The sequence below is a fragment of the Dunckerocampus dactyliophorus genome, chromosome 8 (genome assembly GCF_027744805.1).
Source record: "Dunckerocampus dactyliophorus isolate RoL2022-P2 chromosome 8, RoL_Ddac_1.1, whole genome shotgun sequence".
NCBI lineage: Eukaryota > Metazoa > Chordata > Actinopteri > Syngnathiformes > Syngnathidae > Dunckerocampus > Dunckerocampus dactyliophorus.
The window spans coordinates 21,477,467-21,497,982 of NC_072826.1; the positions used below are offsets into that span (position 1 = coordinate 21,477,467).

The following is a 20,516-nucleotide window of genomic DNA, read 5'->3' on the forward strand; positions in this document are numbered from 1 at the left end:
CTGGACATCTTTATTCATACTGGTAAAATATAGCACATTTGTATAAAAATGTAGAAAAAAAATTGTACACAAAATAACACTTGGCTTTTGTCTATTAGTAGTTAAGGCTACTCTCATTGCGTTCTAAAGGTGATGTTCTTTTGCCAGCAAAAAAGGCCTCAAAGATGGATGACAGCTCTAAAAACAAAACAAAACAAAACAAAACACACATGCACACACTGACAAGTTCATGAATGCTTAAAAAAAAAAGATTATTGAATGCAAAGCATCTAGTACACTCTACTATTGCTCGGGACGCTATCATGGTTAGTGTACAGCAACGAAGGTGTCTTTGGTCATTTTATGTCATATGAGGTCCAGCTGCCATGTTTTCTAACTTTTAAAACCCAATAGATGCCAGCTTATTGCAACGTAAATAGTCTTGAGAGGGTAGGTTCCTTCCACGCAGTGCTGTGGTCCGTGATAGCCAAGGCGTACCTCAATGCACCATGTAGTATGTGAACGCACCTTGTATTGTAGTGTTCCATACAAAGCACGCTCCCTGAGATTCTAGCGTTACCCCTTGCAAGATTCTCCTGACATTTTGTGCTATTCACTTATTTTCAAGCCATTTTGACTGTGTTCAATGAGTATAGGTCAAACTTGCCGGGGGATATTTAGTTTGAAAATATTTAACCATTGTCATCCATGTTCCTTAAATTAGCCTAAAATGGCAAAGCTACACAAGAAACCCCAAATTTGTTCCTCATGCCACTCGCCAGTGCTCTTGGAATGTAACCTTCACAAATAACGGGGATATATTGTCTTTAAAGGACCTCTTAAGGATTTCGATGTGTGATTTGTGCAAAGATACCATATGAACGTACCTTTTACAGTAATTTGTCGGTGTACAGTCCTATCTAACGTACTAATGTGCTGTCCTTAGCTGAGCTGTGCATGCTATGCTTTGTAGGTAAGCTACGGTACGTACACAGCATTGAGCATGTGAGCAAAATAGAGTGCGCTCGGCTGTAACCAGCAGAGGCGCTATTGCTTCAGTTTCTCATTTGCTGTAAAGCCGGCAGCATTTTTCTGCTCTCTGCAACACTGGCATGTAAACAGGAGTTTAGAGCATTCAGAGTAAAATTCCCCCCCTCTCATTAAATGTATTTTAAAAATGACAATTAGTCATACTATCCCCCATTGTTGATAAAGGTAATGCCCGCCCCTGATACTCACATATTGCAAATGCATTTTCTCGCTGCAGAGGACGTGGTTGCACACGCCGTTTGACGGTCGAAGTTACTACAAGTCATTTTAACATGAACCTGAGTGTCTGCTTGTGTACATTGTGTGGAAATACTGAAAGGCCGTGATACAAAATAAAGAAGATTAACAGTTAGTAGTAGTACCTTTGTTCTAAACGGACCACTGAAAAGAACTTCATCGTATTAACACCCGCAAACATCGCAAAGCATCATCACAAGACAGATTTGTCTTATTTGTCGTATACACAACATATACAGTATAATGTGTATATATAATGTATTATTTACAAGTATCCTTCTATTCGCCACTGGAATGCCCCTTTTTTGGGGAAAATGTTCAGCATCGTGTTCACGAACAATCAGGCACCTTTGGTTTTAATGTTAGGTTCACGTTTCAAGGCATTTATGTCCATGTTGTGCTGGAATCTTGTGTCAGTTCCTCGCCCTTACAAGAAACACGAGTTCCTCAGAGAGTTAAGGCTTCATAGGAAAAAAATCCCTGACTAATAATCCATCCATCCATTTTCTTTTGCTTATCCGGGTCCTTGTTGCTGGGTGTGTGTGGGAGAGGGGGCAGGAGGTCAGGGAGGAGCCTAGACTTCCCTGTCTGCGGCCACCTCCTTCAGTTCCACCGGGGGGTTACCGAGGCGTTGCTGCAAGACATAATCCCTCCAGGATGTCCTAGGTCTACCCGAGGGTCTCCTCCTGGTTGGGCATGCCCGGAACACCTGAACAGGTAGGCGTACAGGAGGCATCTGAACTACATGCCCAAGTTACCTCCACTGACTCCTCACAATGCGGAGGAGCATATTACAACTAATAATCCAATAAACTACATTAAAATGGACTGGCATGCAATGTAAAATGACTCAGAGCCTCAAGCTAGTTATAGAGACCATTGCTTGTTGGCCTACGACAAAGTGTTCAGGTACTTATTTTCCCCAGCCAGCGAGGTCAGCATGGACGTCATGTCACCCACCGCCATGTTGGACAAACTGACCGAGGTCTGCGGAGTGGTGAGACGCGATGATGCCTGGGAGGAACCTCGAGGCTGACCCTGAATGGGATGGTTGACCGGACTGAACGAGGAGGGCTCGGCATCATCAATGATGGAGGTAAAGTCTATACGAGCGTTGTCCAGGTCCAGGTTTTCTAAGGCGTTGGGAATGGGGCCGGACTCTGAATAGGAAGCCAAGGGGGTGGACTTTGTGCCAGTTGTTGGGTCTAGGGTGGAACCAAAGTTGTGTTGCTGAGGGAGACAAGGTCCATTCTGTGTATCCATGTGGATGTGGCCAGAGTAGTAAATGTTGTTATTGGAAGGGGAGAATATTTCATGTTGTGGTTGCTGGACTGGAGGAAGCCGGACCCCTCTTCTGGGGCTGGAAGTGGAATGGACAGGGCTAAGCTGCTGTGGACTTCCCATGTACCCGCCTCCTACTTGTGATATGCTGTTCTGGCGACTGAGGGGTTTCCGTCCTTGAGGAGGTCTGGGGACCACCACTTCCTGACCATAGCAGGAACCTTGGAGTCCCATCATCTGCTGTTCTTTTGGTGTAGCCGAGCTGGGTCCTCGACTGGGCGCAGGTGGGCTCATGACCATGTTCTGTTTGGGGTAGGGAGCGAATGGCTGGTTGGAGTAAAGATTCTGGTTTTGGTGCTGAGGACTGTGTTGCACCATGGATGTCTGGCTAGTCATGTCCAGGGAATCAGAAAGAGAAGGTGCTTTTATTCCACTCTGCTGCTGTTCTTGTTGTTGCTCCCACATGAGCGCTTGCTGGGACTCCACATAGTTCCTCACCATCATCTCCTTTACCTGCATCATCGGGGTTTCTGACCTCTGCCCGTCAGCAAGAGCAGTGCCAGCACAACCCAAACTCAATCCTCCACCACTGGAAAAGGTGTTTTGGTTCTGCCCTTGAAAGTCGCAGTTCATACTATTGGAGTTTCTCATCATAGCCCGGCCCGTCTGTTGCGGATAACCCTGCTGAAGAAGGAGCCGCTGCTGTTGAAGTTTAGCACTCTGACATGCATCTCCGCTCCCCATGCCAGGGTGGAACTGTTGCTCAGGCTTGATTGTGAGTTTATGGGTCCCCTCTGGATTGTTGTAAAAACCCGTTTGATTGTTGAAGTGGACTTGCTGAGGCTGCATACTAGGATCTGAGTACTGCTGGAGAGAATTTTGCACCTGGTTGTGGCCATCACTCCACTGACCAGCTTCACCCCCCTGTTCTAAGGGTGGGTAATGGTGGCCTGAGGGGCTGAGCTGGCAGTTGCTCATGCTGTATTCAGCCTGCTGAAGAAGCGTATTAGACCTGTCTGTGTGAACAGGCCTTGCTTGACCCATTGGATTCACACCAGCCCTGGGAGAGACTTCCCCTCCTTGGTTTTGGTAGTGCCCCTTCAGGTAATTTTGTTCTGGACAGCCCACAGGGTCATGACTTATAGAAAGCTGGTTTGAAAGAGATCCTCCACCTCCTCCAAGAGTCTGCTGCTGGTGGTATCCCATGAACCCCCCCTCCCCAGGTGGGATCATCATGGACTGGTTTCTGGCATCTAAAGGGGAAAGCTGAGGCTCCATACCCATCGCCTCCATCATTACATTTTCTGTGATGCTCGGTGGTCGAGGGGAATAAATGTGGCGAGAGACACTGGCGGCGCGATGGTCCTGGTGTTGCAGTGCATTTCTTCGGCCCATCATGGATACATTATTGAGACTGTTGAAACGCTTTGGGGGGGCTTGTGGATCCATTGCTGATCGCACCGGATCGCTGGCCCTCCTGTTGTTGTTGCCCGCAGCTTGATGCGGGTAGATGACACCAGTGCCGTACTCCGTGTTGGCACTATGCCGACGTGGACCACCTTGTTGAATGAAAGGGGGCAGAGGTTGCCCCTGGTAGTCACTCAAGATACCCCCCCTTCTGCCTTGAGTGTGTGGCTGCTCCATGCCAGGTAAAGGAGTAGGTGGTGGACCACCAGTCGCTGCAGCATACTTGGCCTTTAGACTGTACTGCTGGGCTGGTGTTAGATTAGAAAGACCTGGCAACGCTCCTCCTCCACCTCCTGGACAGGGAGCTCCTCTCCGACTGGTCTCAGGAGAGAGGGGATCACCCCCACTCTGATCTTGGGCCAAGGCGTGGCACCCTCCCCCTGCTGCTCCGCCCAACTGGGAGACCTCACTGGAACGCCGGCTGGACAAGTAGGGGGACACCATAGAGGAGCGACGGCTGACTGTGTAGGCGGAACTCAGGCTGCTGGTCCCACTTCCTCTCCTGTCATTCGCATTGCCGCCGATTGAAGTCCCGCCTCCTATGTCGTGGTTGGATAGCTCCATAACACGCCGATTTGATAGGAGTGAAGAAGGTGCACACATTCCCATCGTATCACCTGAACCTAAAAGCAGACATAGTGGTACACAGTTCAGAAATGGTAAGCTTGAACATAATCTAGATGATCGTCCCAGAACGTACAAGGTAGCGCAGGTAGCTTGTTGGAGAGACAACGGCTGGGGGGATTCGGCCTTCGGATTTGCTTCAGCTTGTCAATCTTCAGGTTCTCCAGCCTCTTCAGAGCCTGAGCCGACATCCCCATCGTACCCCCTGCGCTTCCCGGCCCTTCCCCTCCACCTCCTGTGGGCGTCACTCCATCCTCGAGGGCTGTGAGATCTTCTAGGCTGCCCGCCGTGTTCAGGTTCATCTCCACCCCACTGTCATTGTTGTTGGTGCTGCCCAGTGGGGAGCGTTCACTGCTGCAGGACGACTGGCCGCCAGGGCTTGGCTGGGATTTCTGAAACAAATCAAGTGGGACACAAAACTCCTAGTTTAGCCTGGTTCTAGTCAAAATCTGTATCTGCTCTAATCAAAGTTGGGATGTTCTTTACCTAAACTTCAAATTTTATTCTGTAGGCACTGAAATCTGATTCTTATTGCAAATGTTTTTTGACGCAGCGTTAAATAGAGACAGTTTTGCTTTTACGGACCATGCACCGAGCGACTAATTTTAATTGAATAGAAACATGAATTGACACATTTACAGTATCCATGAAAGTCATTTCTCACCAAAGCAATATCAGGGGCCATAAGTTTGCAGTCCTCCCGGCGCTTCTCCTCTTTCTCCAGCAGTAATTCAGTGCCGGTACCTCCGGGGGTCATGGCTGAGCCCGACAGCCGGGGGCCCGTGTCCCCTCTGTGCTTCTTGGTAATGTGGGCCTCAGGTCCATGCACAGTCTTCACGTGCTTACGTAGCGAGCTTGGGTCAGTGTAGCGTTTGGTGCAACCGGGGATCTTGCAGACGTACGGTTTCTGTAAAACAGCAAAGTGTCAAAGTCAACTGTTTATGGACATTTAGCATGGTATTTGGTTATTTTTGGGACACTACCTCATTGGAATGGGTTCGGTTCTGGTGCTTGGCCCGGTCGGAGGCGTTGGAAAAGGCTTTGTTGCAGCCCTCATGTTCACAAACGTATGGTTTCTCTCCAGTGTGAGAGCGCAGGTGGGTCTTCAGGTTCTCCAGGCGAGAATACGCCTTATTGCAGCCTTCGAACTGAAAGCCCAGATGGAGATATGAGTTTTTGCATTCATCAGTACCAGCTAATACTCAATGCAATGCTGAGTTGTGTACTCACAGTGCACTTGTGTGGCTTCTCTCCCGTGTGTCTGCGCATGTGAACCACCAGCATGTACTGGGCTTTAAAAGGCCGCTGCTCACGAGAACACTCTTGCCAGTGGCACACAAACTCCTTCTTCTCGCCGTGGATGTGCTCGTTGTTGATGTGCTGCAGAGAGAAAGAGAGAAAATAATGCAACATTGGTTGGGCTTGGGGTGTAATTTATGTAAATATTGCTTGATCTGGTTCTTACATGAACGAGTTGGTCTTGCGTGTCAAATTCCTTGTTGCAGCTCTCCCAGCGGCAGTTGGTTTCATAGACGGCCTCAGGTTCAGGCTTGCCGTCCTCCCTGTCCAAGTCATCCCTGCCATCCAGGAGACCCAAAAGGGGGTCCTGATGAAGCAAACCAAACATTTAGAAGGCAAAAGTGTTACAATTGTTACATTTGAGGGTATTGATGCGTGCAGAAATACACTCACTAATGCCACAAGAGTATTTACATTTGCATAAATTAGCGCTTTACAGGAGGAGGAACCATATTTGGTGACTGTCAAGGGAAAATCTGCTTCTGGCTACAAAATAAATAAAAGTCGAGACATGCTAAAATGTTGATCTCCTCCTGTGAGGGACAGAGTCGATGAAGGGCAGACTCACATGCCTTCACACCCAAGGCTAATCAGGTGATAAACATGTGGAGGTCTTGTTTTGGAAACAGGAGGTCTCCAGCCTCGACCAGATAATCATAGCAAGCCAGTGTGATATGAATGTGTATCTTAGCAGAAATATATATGGATGTTGGTGCATAATTCTAACGAGTATTAGTAAAATCAAATGGAATAATGGACACAATTTTAATGCAGCAAATTGTACTTTAGTGAGTGATAAGAATATCCACCTATAGTTTTTCTTTGTCTCTGTTTATTTAGACCACACATACATGTACACACATAATAAAGACGTTGCTATGATGTTGGGAGTGTCTGTAAATACAACACGCAGTGGTCTAGTTTTGGTTTGGTTTGGTTTAGTTTATTTGAACATGAAGGTTACAATGGAATACATCTCGTGAATCATTTTTTGACAGTTCCACATGTCCAAAAGGAGTAGGAAGAAGCAAAGCTTATTTAATCCTACCCCCCATCCATTCTACATCTAGTACAGTACATGTAGTTCACTTCCTGGATTCCATGTCATGTTTTCAGTGATAGTCAGGATAACACATAATAGATAACGGTGAGATAACCCTCCCCCCAAAAAAAGAGAGAACATTCATAATAATGATAATATGATGACAATACTAAATAAATAAATAAATAAATAAGAACAAAGCTTTTTTTTTTTTTTTAAACACAACAAAGAAAATTATAAAAAAAATAAATAAATAAATAGAAATAAATAAATAACAAATAAAATTTAATTAAATAAATAAAAAATAAAATAAAATAAAATAAAATAGAAAATAAAAAAATAAATAAATAAAATAAAATAACAAACCTGACAGAACAATCAGGACTCTTCTGCCTTGTATTTGGCAAACATCAACTGCTTGTATTGTTTTTTGAATTTGCTCATCTCTGTACATTGTTTGAGTTCTTTACTCAATCCATTCCATAATTTAATTCCACACACGCAAATGCTATGGGTTTTCAGCGTTGTTCTCGCATATAAATGTTTTAGGTTTAATTTTCCTCTAAGATCATATTTCTCCTCTCTGATTGAGAAATACTTGATTAGATTTTTGGGTAACGAGTTATTATTAACTTTATACATTATTCTAGCGGTTTGAAAGTGTACTAAATCTGCGAATTTTAATATCTGTGATTTTAAAAATAAAGGTTTTGTATGTTCTCTATACTTGGCATTATGAATTATCCTCACAGATCTTTTTTGCAGTACAGTGAGTGAGTGAAGATTACTTTTGTAGTTATTTCCCCATATCTCCACACAATACGTTAGATATGGTAATACTAAGGAACAGTACAGAGTGTGGAGTGATTTTTGATCAAGAAGATATTTTGCTTTATTCAATATAGAGATATTTCTCGCCACCTTTTGCTGTATATATTTAATATGAGATTTCCAACTCATTTTTTCATCTATTATAACCCCAAGGAATTTATATTCTTCCACTTTTTCAATATCCGTTCCATTAATTTGTATTTGGTCGTACGTGTCCTTTCTACTATTACCAAATAGCATTATTTTAGTTTTACTTAAATTCAGAGATAATCTATTCTTGTCAAACCATGACTTTAATATGACCATTTCATCCTTGACCTTTTTAATGAGTTCTTGTGTGCTTTCACCAGAACAGAAAGCAGTGGTATCATCGGCGAATAAGACCAATTTTAAGTTGTTAGTTACTTTGCAAATGTCGTTAATGTACAAGTTAAACAGTTTTGGTCCCAGTATGGACCCCTGTGGTACTCCACACGTATTGTGTAGACTCCCAGATGTATATTCTCCTAGCTTTACAAATTGTTTCCTCTTTGCTAGGTAGCTTTTAACCCAATTTAAGACTAAACCTCTAATTCCGTACCTTTCTAATTTTGAAATTAAAATAGTGTGATTAATTGTATCGAAAGCTTTTGTCAGATCCATGAATACTGCAGCTGCGCATCTTCTGTTGTCTATGGCAGTAGTGATTTCCTCCGTGATTTCCATCAGTGCCATAGAAGTTGAAATGTTGGCTCTGTAACCATATTGACTACTTGCCAATAATTCATTCTTATTAATAAATTTGTCCAACCTATTATTAAATAGCTTCTCCACAATTTTCGAGAATTGTGGTAACAAGGAAACTGGTCGATAATTTGTAAATTGGTGTTTGTCTCCTTTTTTGAAAATTGGAACCACCTTCATTTTGCTTGGAAATATTCCAGTCTGAAATGATAAGTTACTAATATATGTTAACGGGTCTGCGATCTCATTGATGACCCTTTTAATTGTTTCCATTTCGATTCCATGACAATCAGTTGATGTTTTTGCCTTAAAATGGTTAACAATGTCAGTGATCTCCTTTTTGGTTACAGCAGTGAGAAACATAGAATTAAGATTCCTATCGATAATATCAATCCCTTCATCAATTGTGTCTTGTTTTGGAATTTCCTCTTCCAGTTTTTGTCCAATATTTACAAAATATTCATTAAACATTTCAGCTACCGCATTCATGTCATTCCTGTAAGTGTTTCCAACCATGAAATAGGGAGGATAGTCTGCTTTCTTAACGTTGTTCTTTATAATACTATTTAAGATGCCCCAAGTTGCTCTCATGTTATTTTTGTTCTTATTTAGTACGTGACTATAATATTCCCTCTTACACACTCTCAAGATAGTTGTCAACTTGTTTTTGTATGTCTTATACTTTTGTTCTGCTTCTTTAGTCTGTTGAATGATAAATGTCCTGTATAATGTGTTCTTCTTCTTACAGGCGTTTTTTAGTCCTTTTGTCATCCATGGCTGCTGGTTTTTCTTTTGCTTCTTGGGCTTTTCTTGCCAGGGACAGTTCTTATCGTAGAGCTCCATATAAGTACCAAGGAAGCTGTCATATGCCTCGTCCACATCTGTTGCACTGTAGACACTCTCCCAACTTTGTTCTTCTAGACCTATCTTGAAGGCACGGATGTTGTCCTCTGTACGCAATCTTTGAAAAGTCTTTTTTGCCTCCGCCTGTTTTTTCTTATAATGTTCATTGTAGATTGTAAACACTGGAAGATGATCACTGATGTCACTAATTAGCAGGCCACTGATGGTGTTGTTATCAAAGTCATTGGTGAATATATTATCGATGAGGGTGGCACAGTGGTCTGTTATTCTACTTGGTCTAATGATTTTAGGATATAAACTCAAGCTATACATTGTATCTATAAAGTCATCTGTTTCCTTGCACTTGTGTGAGTTCAAGAGGTCAATATTGAAGTCTCCACATATGAAAATAGTTTTCTGACCTATGTCTGTAAACGTTGTCTTAATCCAATCCTCAAACATTCCAATCTTTGACTTTGGAGTTCTGTACACACAACTTATTAACACATTTTTGCTTTTTTCTTTACAGATTTCAATTGTTATACATTCTAAAATGTTATCAATGACAAATGACATATTCTTTACCATTTTGTAGTTCAAATGTTTGTCCACGTATAAGGCCACACCTCCTCCATTTGCATTGTTCCTGTTTGCACACGTCATTTCATATCCTTCCAGCTCGAAGTCCATTCCTTTGTTAGCATTAATCCAAGTTTCTGAGATTGCTATAACTTTGAAAGGTTCTTTGAATTGATTCAAATATTGTTTAATATTAGTAAAGTTTGCGTTCAAGCTTCTGCTGTTTATGTGTATGATGGATAACTTGTCGTCGTTGATGAAACTGTTGTTGTATTGCTCCTCCGTATAATAACGGCAGTCGTTTGTAATGTGAGAGAAAAAATTTGAGTCTGGATCAATATCTTTTTCCATATCCAATTGTTTGTGATCTGTAAAGTGAAAAGTGTCCAATTGTAGATCTTCTTGTAGCATATTAAAGCTGTTTTCCTCCATGTTGGGAGACCTCAATATCTTTCTAGGTCCTTGATGTCTTTGACAGCAAGAACTCTGGCCTCTGGTCCTCCATTTGCTTTGATGAAGATTTTGCAGTTTGCACTCCATGTTCCTTGAATCTTTCCTTGCTTCCTCAGATCACGTGCTTTCTTCGCAATCTCAGCGTTGCGCTTGGTCAGGTGGTCATTCATGTAGACATTTGTTCCTTTCAGCTTCTTTCCCTGTTTCAGCAGGGCAACCTTGTATTTCCTGTTGGTGAATTTGACGATGATGACGGGTGTAGTGCGGTTCCTCCCATACAGTGGGATGCAAGTATCAATAGATTGGATGTCTACATCCACCTCCTTCGATTGCAAAAAATCAACAACTTGTTGCTCTGTTGAGGCGACATCCCTTTCGTCTGGTTCTTCAGTATTCGCCACTGCTCTGGCATAGGACCTTGGTTTAATTCGAAGTCCCGTCACGACCACGTCATTCATTCGTGTGTTCTGATCCATATCATCTATGGTGTTTTTCAGCTTCTCAATGATTTTATCCTTTTCTTCACGTTCTTTTTTGAGAGTGGCTCCCAGTGCATCATAACTTTCCTGTAATTTTTTATTCTCCACTCTCAGACCTTGCATTTCTCTTTGTATGGCGTTGGTAGTCTCTATCAAACTGTAAATTAGTTGATGCAGGGAGTTGGAATTCTCCACAAGTTGCTGCATCTGTTTTCCATAATCCTCCATGGTTTTCGCCATAGTATACTCACTCTTTTCCATTGAACTTCTTTCTTGCTTGTTTGCGCGGTGTTTAACCTTCTGCAAGGCTGTCGCTGTTGCTTTGTCTATATTTCCACTCAGGTGTGTCAACTGGTTAACTGTGTCATCCTTGTAAGGTCTCGGCGGCGGTTGTGGTAATAGGTGAGCACCTCCAGTTGTCTCAGGAATCTGTTCGACATCCGTATATATGACTGAATCTGGAGTACTTCGACCAGAACTACTAGAGCCACCGCTTGTTGCGCTTCTTCTCCCTCGAGCCTTTGACATTGTTAGTGACCATGAGTTCTGATGCTGAGCAAAGCAGAGACATGTTTGTGAGTGGAAGATACATGGTGTTGGAATTGCACTGCTGTTGATGTGTTGAAGTTAGAATAAAGTTATAAAAGAGCGTCAGATGCCGTGTGGCTGTGTGTGGACACTACGCTGTGCCTCGGTTATAGCAGAGAGAGCGAGACAGACAGAGGTGTGTGACTATAATCATATTCTAAACATTAGAAACATTATTGGGTCTTGTAATGGATTGTATAAGACGGTGCAGATGCACCTAATGTTATGGCTTGCAGCACGTACTGTACAGTATGCTAGGTAATGCCATGTTTACATTACCTGAGTACCAGTGGAGGAAGGACTGGCTACATCTCCCTCTGACCTCTCCTCCAGGCTCTTCACATTCATGCCATCTATCACCCCCACCAGCCCGGGCTCAGTCTTCAGCTACAAAACGCATAAAAAAATCGCATTATTAAACCATTTCTTATCATGGCGCTTTTGTTGCTTAGCGCTATGCAGACTGATATTGCACGCCAAGCCAGGTGAGCAATAGCGAAGGATTACCTGTCCGTGCTTGGGCGGAACATGGAGACGAGGATTGTGGGGGGGTAACCGGGATGCCTGGCATGCGGCCGTTGTGTGTGACCCCAGTGGTGTCCCCCCACCTCCCCCGTAGAGGGATCCCTGTGTCCTGGAGTGGCAGTTCATGTTGCTTGAGTAGCTCAGTGATGGACTGCAGTCACATAAAACACATGAATTATAAATAAATGATAAACAATATCATCAAAATCACTATCAACAGCTGATACGACTTGAAACGCATGTTTGTATACCACTACAATGTGTCCTACCAGGCATCTTCTGTTCTTTTTTTTTTTTAATACAGTGGTTAAAAAAAAAAAGTGTTGTTGCTCCCCTTAGTGGAGAGGTTGGGAAACTACAGTTTCACGGCCGTTGTACGCTCAAATTCTTGCCATGGAAGATGGATATCAGCTCTTACCAGATATGAGATATTCAACTCTTATGAGCTATATTTGTTATCATCATTACATTTGTCCAAACAAATGTACCTTCAGTTCCACCAGGCATTAAAATGAATCAATCAACTGAAGAAACAAGGGTGGTTTAATCATTTTTTCCATGAATGTACATTGTTACAGACTTACGGTAAATGAAATAAATAAATTGCCAATTTTTAAGAAAAAAAGATCTATAAAAATCCTCAAATTTGCAGGGCAGTGTATGCTAAATCCCTACTGTACACATACAGTACGGACGGGGCAGGGGGAATGGTTCACTTGTGATTCAAGTGGCAAACACAAAAAATGATTCCACTAAAAATAGTCGATGAGAGGCATATTTGTGTTGACTTGTCCGGCCGTATGTTTGCGCTCCACTTCCTGGTGCACCATAACATAAGAAGATGGGATTGTAATGTTTTTAATTCTGGGTAGACGAGGGGAACAGTTCCATCACGACTCAAGCAAAAACAAGTCATTGTAAAAAAAAAAAAAAAATCATAGAGCGGCATATGTTTAACAGAACAGATTCATTTCAACAAAATGGATGCAAACGGCAAACATACAGCCGCCCCTCGCCGCTTCGCAGTTCAAATGTCATGGCCTCACTCCATCAGGGATTTCCAAAAATATATTCATTAATAAATCATGCTGTTTTGTGGTTGAATATGGTCTTTAAATTTTTTTCATTTTTTGTCTAAATTAAGCATTTTCGATCATTCTACACTAGTCACAACGTTGGGTGAGACAGACAAGCACCAGACTTGATCGCCAGGACAACAGGTGTTTATTGCAGGTTGGAATAATCGCACAACAGACACAATAACCCGAATAAAAACACGGGCTACTGTTGTGGCCGTAACCCACGGCAACCGGATCCAATGAACCACGCTAACCGAGGGATTACTGTATGTTTATAGTGTTAACCTGCTCATAAAATGGACAATCCCACTGTATAAACTGAACAAAGATGTGATGTCTGACCTCATGGCGCTGACGGAGAGATGGCCGTAGGAGCCGGCCCCATTTGGCGTGCAGCGGGCGTTGACAAAGGCCACCAGGGAGTTGGGAGACGTCCTGATGACCGTCTGCAGATCCACGCTGGGATCAGACAGCGGAGAGATGGACAACGCTCTCTTTTTACTCAACTTGAGCATGGAGCGCGGCGTGGAGAACCTCGAGCCTGAAAGCAGCAAAAGGCGGCCATGAATAATCATTCATAATAATTGTTTTTGTTTTGTTTTTTTCTCTTACCGTCACCTGAGCTCATCTGATCTGAGCTGAAGTTGTGATGAGAGGACATCATGTTGTTCTGGTTACAGTAGGGGGCGCTGTTTCCTAAGAAAAAGCCAAAATGTTAATAATGACATGTTAAGCACCTGACAACACAGTAACATCCACCTTACTATAGGACAGTATATTTCTATACCACTGTAAAGGCTTTAATTACAGCCTGACGTTAATTGAAAGCAGGTGATAACTGAAAATGATTTGGAATGCATGAGAAAGTGGAAAGGAAACCGCAGCTCTCTTTGACCACATGGCCATTCATGCATACTGCTACAGCGAACCGATGCTAAGCTATGTCAATGTTAACAATGGTAATGTAACGCTTCATATGACGCTTCAAATGCAGCTACCGCCATATCGTGCCGTTACAAAAAACCCCCCAAAACATCAGTAGGTTGCCTACAGCCACAGCTGTTAATGACAGTGTTTGTTTTTTTTTTGGTCATTAAAGGCACCAGTGTTATTTTCTTTTGGTGACGGCTTGTGTGGGGGAATGTTTCCCATACGTTCAATCATTTGTGGTGGCCTGCCACAAATACATTTGGAACCCCACAGATAAATTGACACTATTCATTTATTTATTTATTTATTTTTGGCGCAACCTGTTCGCCCTCGCTCACAAAAACATTCATGATGGAACTGTCTTGAACTTGTCGCCTGTCGTTACGACTCTGTACAGTAGATGGCATCGTAACTATGTGGCTGTCCAGCATACCATACCGAGATGGTCCTCCTTGGCAGCTAAAACAGCTTCTGCTCTTCTGGAAAGACTTTCTACAAAGACTTTCTACAATATGTGAGTGCTGATGGGAAGATGCCTTATGGACCTTCTTGTGTGCACTTACAGCCCGAAAAAGAGCCTTTTGAAACTCATGACGTACGTCTATATATATATGCTAACCTTCTATGTTCCTGTGGCCCATCATGCCAAGTGGAAGCGGAGCTTGGTGGGGCCTCATGTACTGATCCAAGCAGTGACCGATGCTCTGTCCCGGTCCCGATCCATGACCCATGCCAGGAGTCATGGGGTTATACATTGCTCTGCAGTCCTGAGGAGGGCCGTTGAGGAGCGGTGCACGCAAGGAGGGCACGTCACTGTAGGGGGACTGGTCTGGGGGCCGGAGGCTGTGAAACAAGCAGTGACATATGGAGGACACATGTTAGATGCACACAATCTGTCAAATCTTCAACTTGTGTGCAAATGGACCATCTTAGTCATACGGTACACCTCCCATTAGCACTGTCACATGGCTTGATTACGTCTTGGAAAAAAAAACTCAATTTCAGCAAATATTAGAGTCAATGAAGAGGTGCTTCATGTTTGTTGTCTCTTTGTTGTTTAGGCATTAGTGGCAGGGCACATATAGACAAACAACCATTCACACTCACATTCATATCTATTTACAGTATCCATTTAACCTAACATGCATGTTTTTGGAATGTGGGAGGAAACCGGAGCACCCGGAGAAAACCCACACACGCACGGGGAGAACATGCAAACTCCACACAGAGACGCCCAAACGGATATTTGACTCTGTGGCCAACATGATAACCACCTAATTTTCAAAATATGTAATTATAATAATAATAAATAATATTAATAACAGCAATAATTTAATCATCATCACCATAATAATTCTAACAGTATTTGAAGAGATGGTTCAAAAAGTTTTTTGTTGTTCTTTTCGAATATGTGCACAATTTATGTTTAAGAAGATGGCATCCATACGTTACATATTATACAATTATTATTTATTATTAGTTGGTTGGATTCCCCTGAAAGTCAGCGGCTTCTTCGTAGTCGAGAGACCTGCGAAAAACCTGCAAAAGTGGCAGAACTTTGCTGTGATGCCTCACTCTGTCCACTAGAGGGCAGGCTGTCGTTGTTTTGGTTGTATTTTTTGGGGCTCTCTGGGTATTCCTCATTCTCACAACTTCCCAGTCTTGCCTTAGCGGGTACAACCACCTTCTTCAGACATGATGACGTCAAACATCTAAGGGATGAAAGCACAAGTGTCGCTTCAACAGAAACAGGTGGCCAACATTATGCAATCCAGGTAAATACGAGGTGGACGGATTTTATCCCTGTGGTTTTCTTGCACACTGAAAGTTGCAAGGAGGGAGAGACGGGCTTATCGGGAGGGGGAAGCCTCAGCAATGGGACCACTACACTGTTTGGTTATGACTGTCCATTTTGTAGTAGAACGTCCTTGTGTGTGTGTGTTTGTGTGTGTGTATGTACAAATGAGTGTGTACGTTTACACTTTTCACTTTCACTTTCTTTTATTGGCTGCGTGAGACATAATGGAGTTTAAAGCTAAACAGTTAACTAAAAATAACAAAAGTGACGCTCTTTTTTGTGACAATGTAACACATTCTCCTTTTCTTTTTGTGTTAATCATTCATTGGAGTGCCTTCTAAACCCCAAAACATCACAAAACCACCTGCACTGCATAAGGCATTATCTATCATCTATTATACATTTATCTGTTTCTTATACAATTTCCATGCCAGTTTTATCTATGACATCATCTCTCTTTAGCTATCCATTATACAATGTTGATGTTTTACTGCCATATTTACCATTCGATTTATGATTTATTATTTCCATCTTGTACTATGGTATTTTTGAATGTATTTATGTATATTACTGAATTAGCTATCTACAAACTCTGTTAACTTTACTAAATTTAAATCAACTGGTACATGTTTTGATGTATTATTCATCAGACATCCTGTACTATAGTTTTTATTTCTTTACGTATGTATTTATTTATTTTACTGAACAAGCTAGTTACAAACTATTTGCTAAATTTAAATAAATCGGTAAGCTGGTAGGTATTACTTATCATGACGTATGATAAATATTTATACTATATTAACTATTGGCACATGTTCAGGTATTATTTACCATACATCCTGTACTAGATTTATATATTAATAAGCCATCTACAAACTATTTACTTCCTATTTACTTTTCATTTATTCAAAATACTGAATAATACGCTATCTACAAACTACTAATTTTATGAAATGTAAATAAATTGGTACATGTTGAAGACAGGAAGTGAGCAAACCATCAGTAAGAAGGGGAGAAAAGGGGTAAGATGAAATAAACTTTGCTTCTTCCGACTGCTTTTAGGGCCTTTTGAATCGTGTGACTGTAAACATGTGATGTATTTCGATGCATATTTGAAAAAACTCAAGCCATTGTCACAAAATCTGTCTGTTTTTGCCCCTCATGCTTCCCTCCAAAAGAGGCCGTCTTCATCCATCCAAGCATCCGTCCACCTTCTCCTAATTCTTCCTTTCTTCCTTGTGCTTTTTGAGCACAACATGTAGCTTAATCTGCACCCTCTAATCCACTGACCACCCCCCTCCCAGGCCCAGAATGTAACCCACCTCCCTTTTCTCTCCGACTATTCAATCTGTTCTACTTCTCCGTTTCCCCTTTACCGTATCTCTTTCTATCTCCCACCCGCCCCGGCCACCTTTCTCCACAGCCCTGCCTCATGGCTGCGGGTAACCTGAGCGGGGCGAGGGGCGGTCATGCAGAGCGCAGCAGGGGCTGGTCAGCCTGTAATTAGCAGCTGTCAGAGAGGCTGAGTCCGCCCGCAACCTGGGTGGCATGGTGGAAAGGGGAGGGTGGAGGAGAGCGGGGGTGTGAAGGCTGAGCTTGCAGCGTGGCCACAACAATTGCAGACAGACCTTACGGCTTGCAGCGCCCTCAGAATGAAGCCGGGGTTGGAAATAGAAGCAGGTTGTGACCTTAGGAGATGGCTATCAAGGTGTCAGCATAAGTCGTGTGACATTCGGAAGAATAAAGTAGCACAGATTAGATCCAAAACAGAGTCCAGTTAAAGGGAGGACTAGCACAAGCATCTATGCAAATCTTGATGCACTTCTATGTCAAGTGTGTGCATAGATTCTTGCTACAGTAAAGATAAAGTGTATTTTTTTTACGTGTTTGCTGAATTAAGTCTTACAGTAAGTTAGAAAATTGGGCTTTTGTTTGCACAAGTACATATAATTATCAATATAAGCTTCTCCAGTATATTATTATTTTGTCTGCTTTGTTGCTGATAACTTTTATTGGTTTGTTGCTCCTCTTGTATTTGCTATATTTATATTGTTTTTTTTCAGTTGATTCCGTATTACTGGCATTTTTAAATTTGTGTTCTTTTGTGTTAGTGATTTTCCTTGTGTTGGTTTCTTTTACATTTTCTTTTTTTTTCGTTAATCTAATTTTTTGGTGAAATACTTTTACTGCGCATCAATATGTACGCATACAAAAAAATAAGGATCACAATGCTCACATTTTCCACTTTTTTCCCCTCCTTTTAACATGCGACACCCCACCACCTCGCAGAAAAAGAATGAATGAATTAAAAAAGGCAACAAAACAAATCATGTATATATAAACTGCTCAAAAAGACGAACACTTAGTCAATCACACTTCTGTGAAATCAACCGAGATTGACAATCGATTTCACCTGCTGTTGTGCAAATGGAATAGACAACAGGTGGACAGCAAGACATGAAATAATAATAATAATAATAATAATAATACTGTGATTGGCTGGCGACCAGTCCAGAGTGTACCCCGCCTCTTGCCCAAAGTCAGTTGGGATAGGCTCCAGCATACCTCCGTGACCCCAATGAGGATAAGTGGATGTGTTATTTTAGTGTTCCCTTTCTTTTTTTTGAGTAGTGTATATACAGTATATACATTTTACATTTAAAAAAAATGTTTTAAGTTTTATTTTTAAAATAAAACTTAAAACATTTTTTGGTACATTTTTTTGTAATGTAATTTTTTTTTAATAATGAAAGATATTTATTGAAAAAGTTGTATTTATTTACATTAAAAGCAAACATTTACACTATTGTAATATTGTATATGTATGTAATGTGTTGTGTGTGTGTAAGTATGTGTGTGAGTGTGTGTGTGTACATATGAGTGTGTACGTTTAGAACATAACTTATTATACTATCGCCTGAAAAAATTAACGTATGCATATAATGTGTGTGTGTGATGTGTGTATATGTACAGTATTTGTGTATATGTGCGTGTGTATATAAAAGGGGAAAAAAAATAAAAATGTGAGCATCGATTGGCGTAGCTTGTGTCAAACTGTGTCATGTCTGTGCTGTCATGTTGCAGCTTTTTGTGATCAGCTTTGAAAGGCATTTATTCCGACCACGTTTTTTTAACGGAAATGGTTTGGTACTAATCGGTGGCCGATCTAGCATCCCTAGTACTTGCTAGGGTTGTGAACGATAAAGCAGTGTGACCGGATGTTTGGTTTGACACGCGAGAGATACGGCTGTGCCGGTAGCAGCCTCCTGGATCAATAAGAATAAGCCATAAATCCTTAGGTGAGTCGATTGTAGCGACATGCACCGGGTATCAGGAGACTAGCAATCGGTTGACAGTCCATCTCCTAAACAGCGCGAGACCCTGTGCTGACCAGGGATGTCCGATATTGCCTTTTTTGCCGATAACCGATATGCCGATATTGTCCAACGCTCAATCTCCAATTCCGATATCAACAGATACCGATATGTGTATCACATATCTTTTTCTTGAGTAAAATTGTTGTAACAATACTCTTAAATGAGTACAGTTGTTTTGTTGGCTACTCCACCCATTTATGAAAGTAAGTACATTTATTTGTATTCACTTACAGCGCAGCCTTGCCACATCCAATGACGTTGACGTAAGGCTCAGCGCTCTATGCGGCCGTTTCCCAGCGTGCTTTGCTGTACTGTTGTTGTAAATGGCTGCTAAGTTACACGTTTAGGGTTCACACAGCTGTTGATTATTCAGCATTATTCGTTGGTAGCGTCTTGTCTGTTGTTATCTACCTGTTACGCTGCTGGGTGATGTTTTCTTAGCTCTTTCTTTAATGACACCGTGATTAAGAATGATACGGAGCTGGTAAGTTCATTGTGAGCTCTGTTGGTACTGTTTGCTAAATAAAGACATGCTTCTTCACAGGCTTGTGAGTGGCACAGTATTAACTACATGGTTCAACAATGTTGCAATTTGGGACGTTGGCACTAAAAGCTCTGTATCGGCTTTCTTTTTAGGGAAATAAAACGATACAGATATCACATTTTTATGCCAATATCAAGCTGATAATTATCGGTGGCCGACATCCCTAATTATGACATTTTGAGTATGAGATTGTTTACTTTTCCAAGCTAACACAACACTTTCATTGCACCCATGCGGCAAATAGTGCTACTTTTCTTTGCTTGGACACATTTTTTGTCACTTTTGAAGAAATGTGCCATTATTTGACGGGCTTTGCACTATTTATTTCTTATTAGTGACTGGACTGAAAGCGAAGACTTCTATTTTTTTACTGATATATTTTATATTGATCCCATCAAACAAAAAAATGGTCCGTGTCTAAAAATAAATACATTTCACATGTGATTCTGTTGTTGTTGTTTTTCTTTTGACTTTATTTTTGCCAGTGCCTTACAGCATGCTTAGAGATATGATGTGCTCTTTTACACATTTCAATAAAAATACTGTAAGAATGTCACCTTTGTGGAATTGGCCTCTTTATTTTATAATGTAAAATTAATTTCTACACATTCTAAATATATAATTTTTTTTTTTTTTTTTTTTTTTTTTTCCCCTGTCCTGTCCAGCCTTTAAAGCAGATAGAATTGTATACCTAAATGCCGTCAAGTGCTCAACAGATTTACTCTGCCAAAGAGAAGTGTGATATACACTTCCCCTGTCATACAAAATTTATTCGACCTTGATGCTTG

The 20,516-nt window shown here is 41.7% G+C and overlaps 1 protein-coding gene across 3 annotated transcripts in view; it reads right to left on the bottom strand.

The window, feature by feature from the left end:
* The window catches only part of gli1 (GLI family zinc finger 1), an 82,775-nt gene continuing 62,259 nt past the window's right edge, over positions 1-20,516 (bottom strand). For all 3 annotated transcript variants that reach the window (XM_054784044.1, XM_054784045.1, XM_054784046.1), the window contains 11 exons: positions 14,629-14,852; positions 13,692-13,775; positions 13,422-13,620; positions 11,983-12,151; positions 11,755-11,862; positions 6,104-6,244; positions 5,869-6,018; positions 5,622-5,786; positions 5,303-5,545; positions 4,715-5,030; positions 1-4,637 (listed from right to left, as the gene is read on the bottom strand). In XM_054784044.1, coding sequence (XP_054640019.1) covers positions 2,158-4,637; positions 4,715-5,030; positions 5,303-5,545; positions 5,622-5,786; positions 5,869-6,018; positions 6,104-6,244; positions 11,755-11,862; positions 11,983-12,151; positions 13,422-13,620; positions 13,692-13,775; positions 14,629-14,852 — 4,279 coding nt within the window. In that variant the 3' untranslated portion in view covers positions 1-2,157. The remainder of the gene's footprint in view (positions 4,638-4,714; positions 5,031-5,302; positions 5,546-5,621; positions 5,787-5,868; positions 6,019-6,103; positions 6,245-11,754; positions 11,863-11,982; positions 12,152-13,421; positions 13,621-13,691; positions 13,776-14,628; positions 14,853-20,516) is intronic.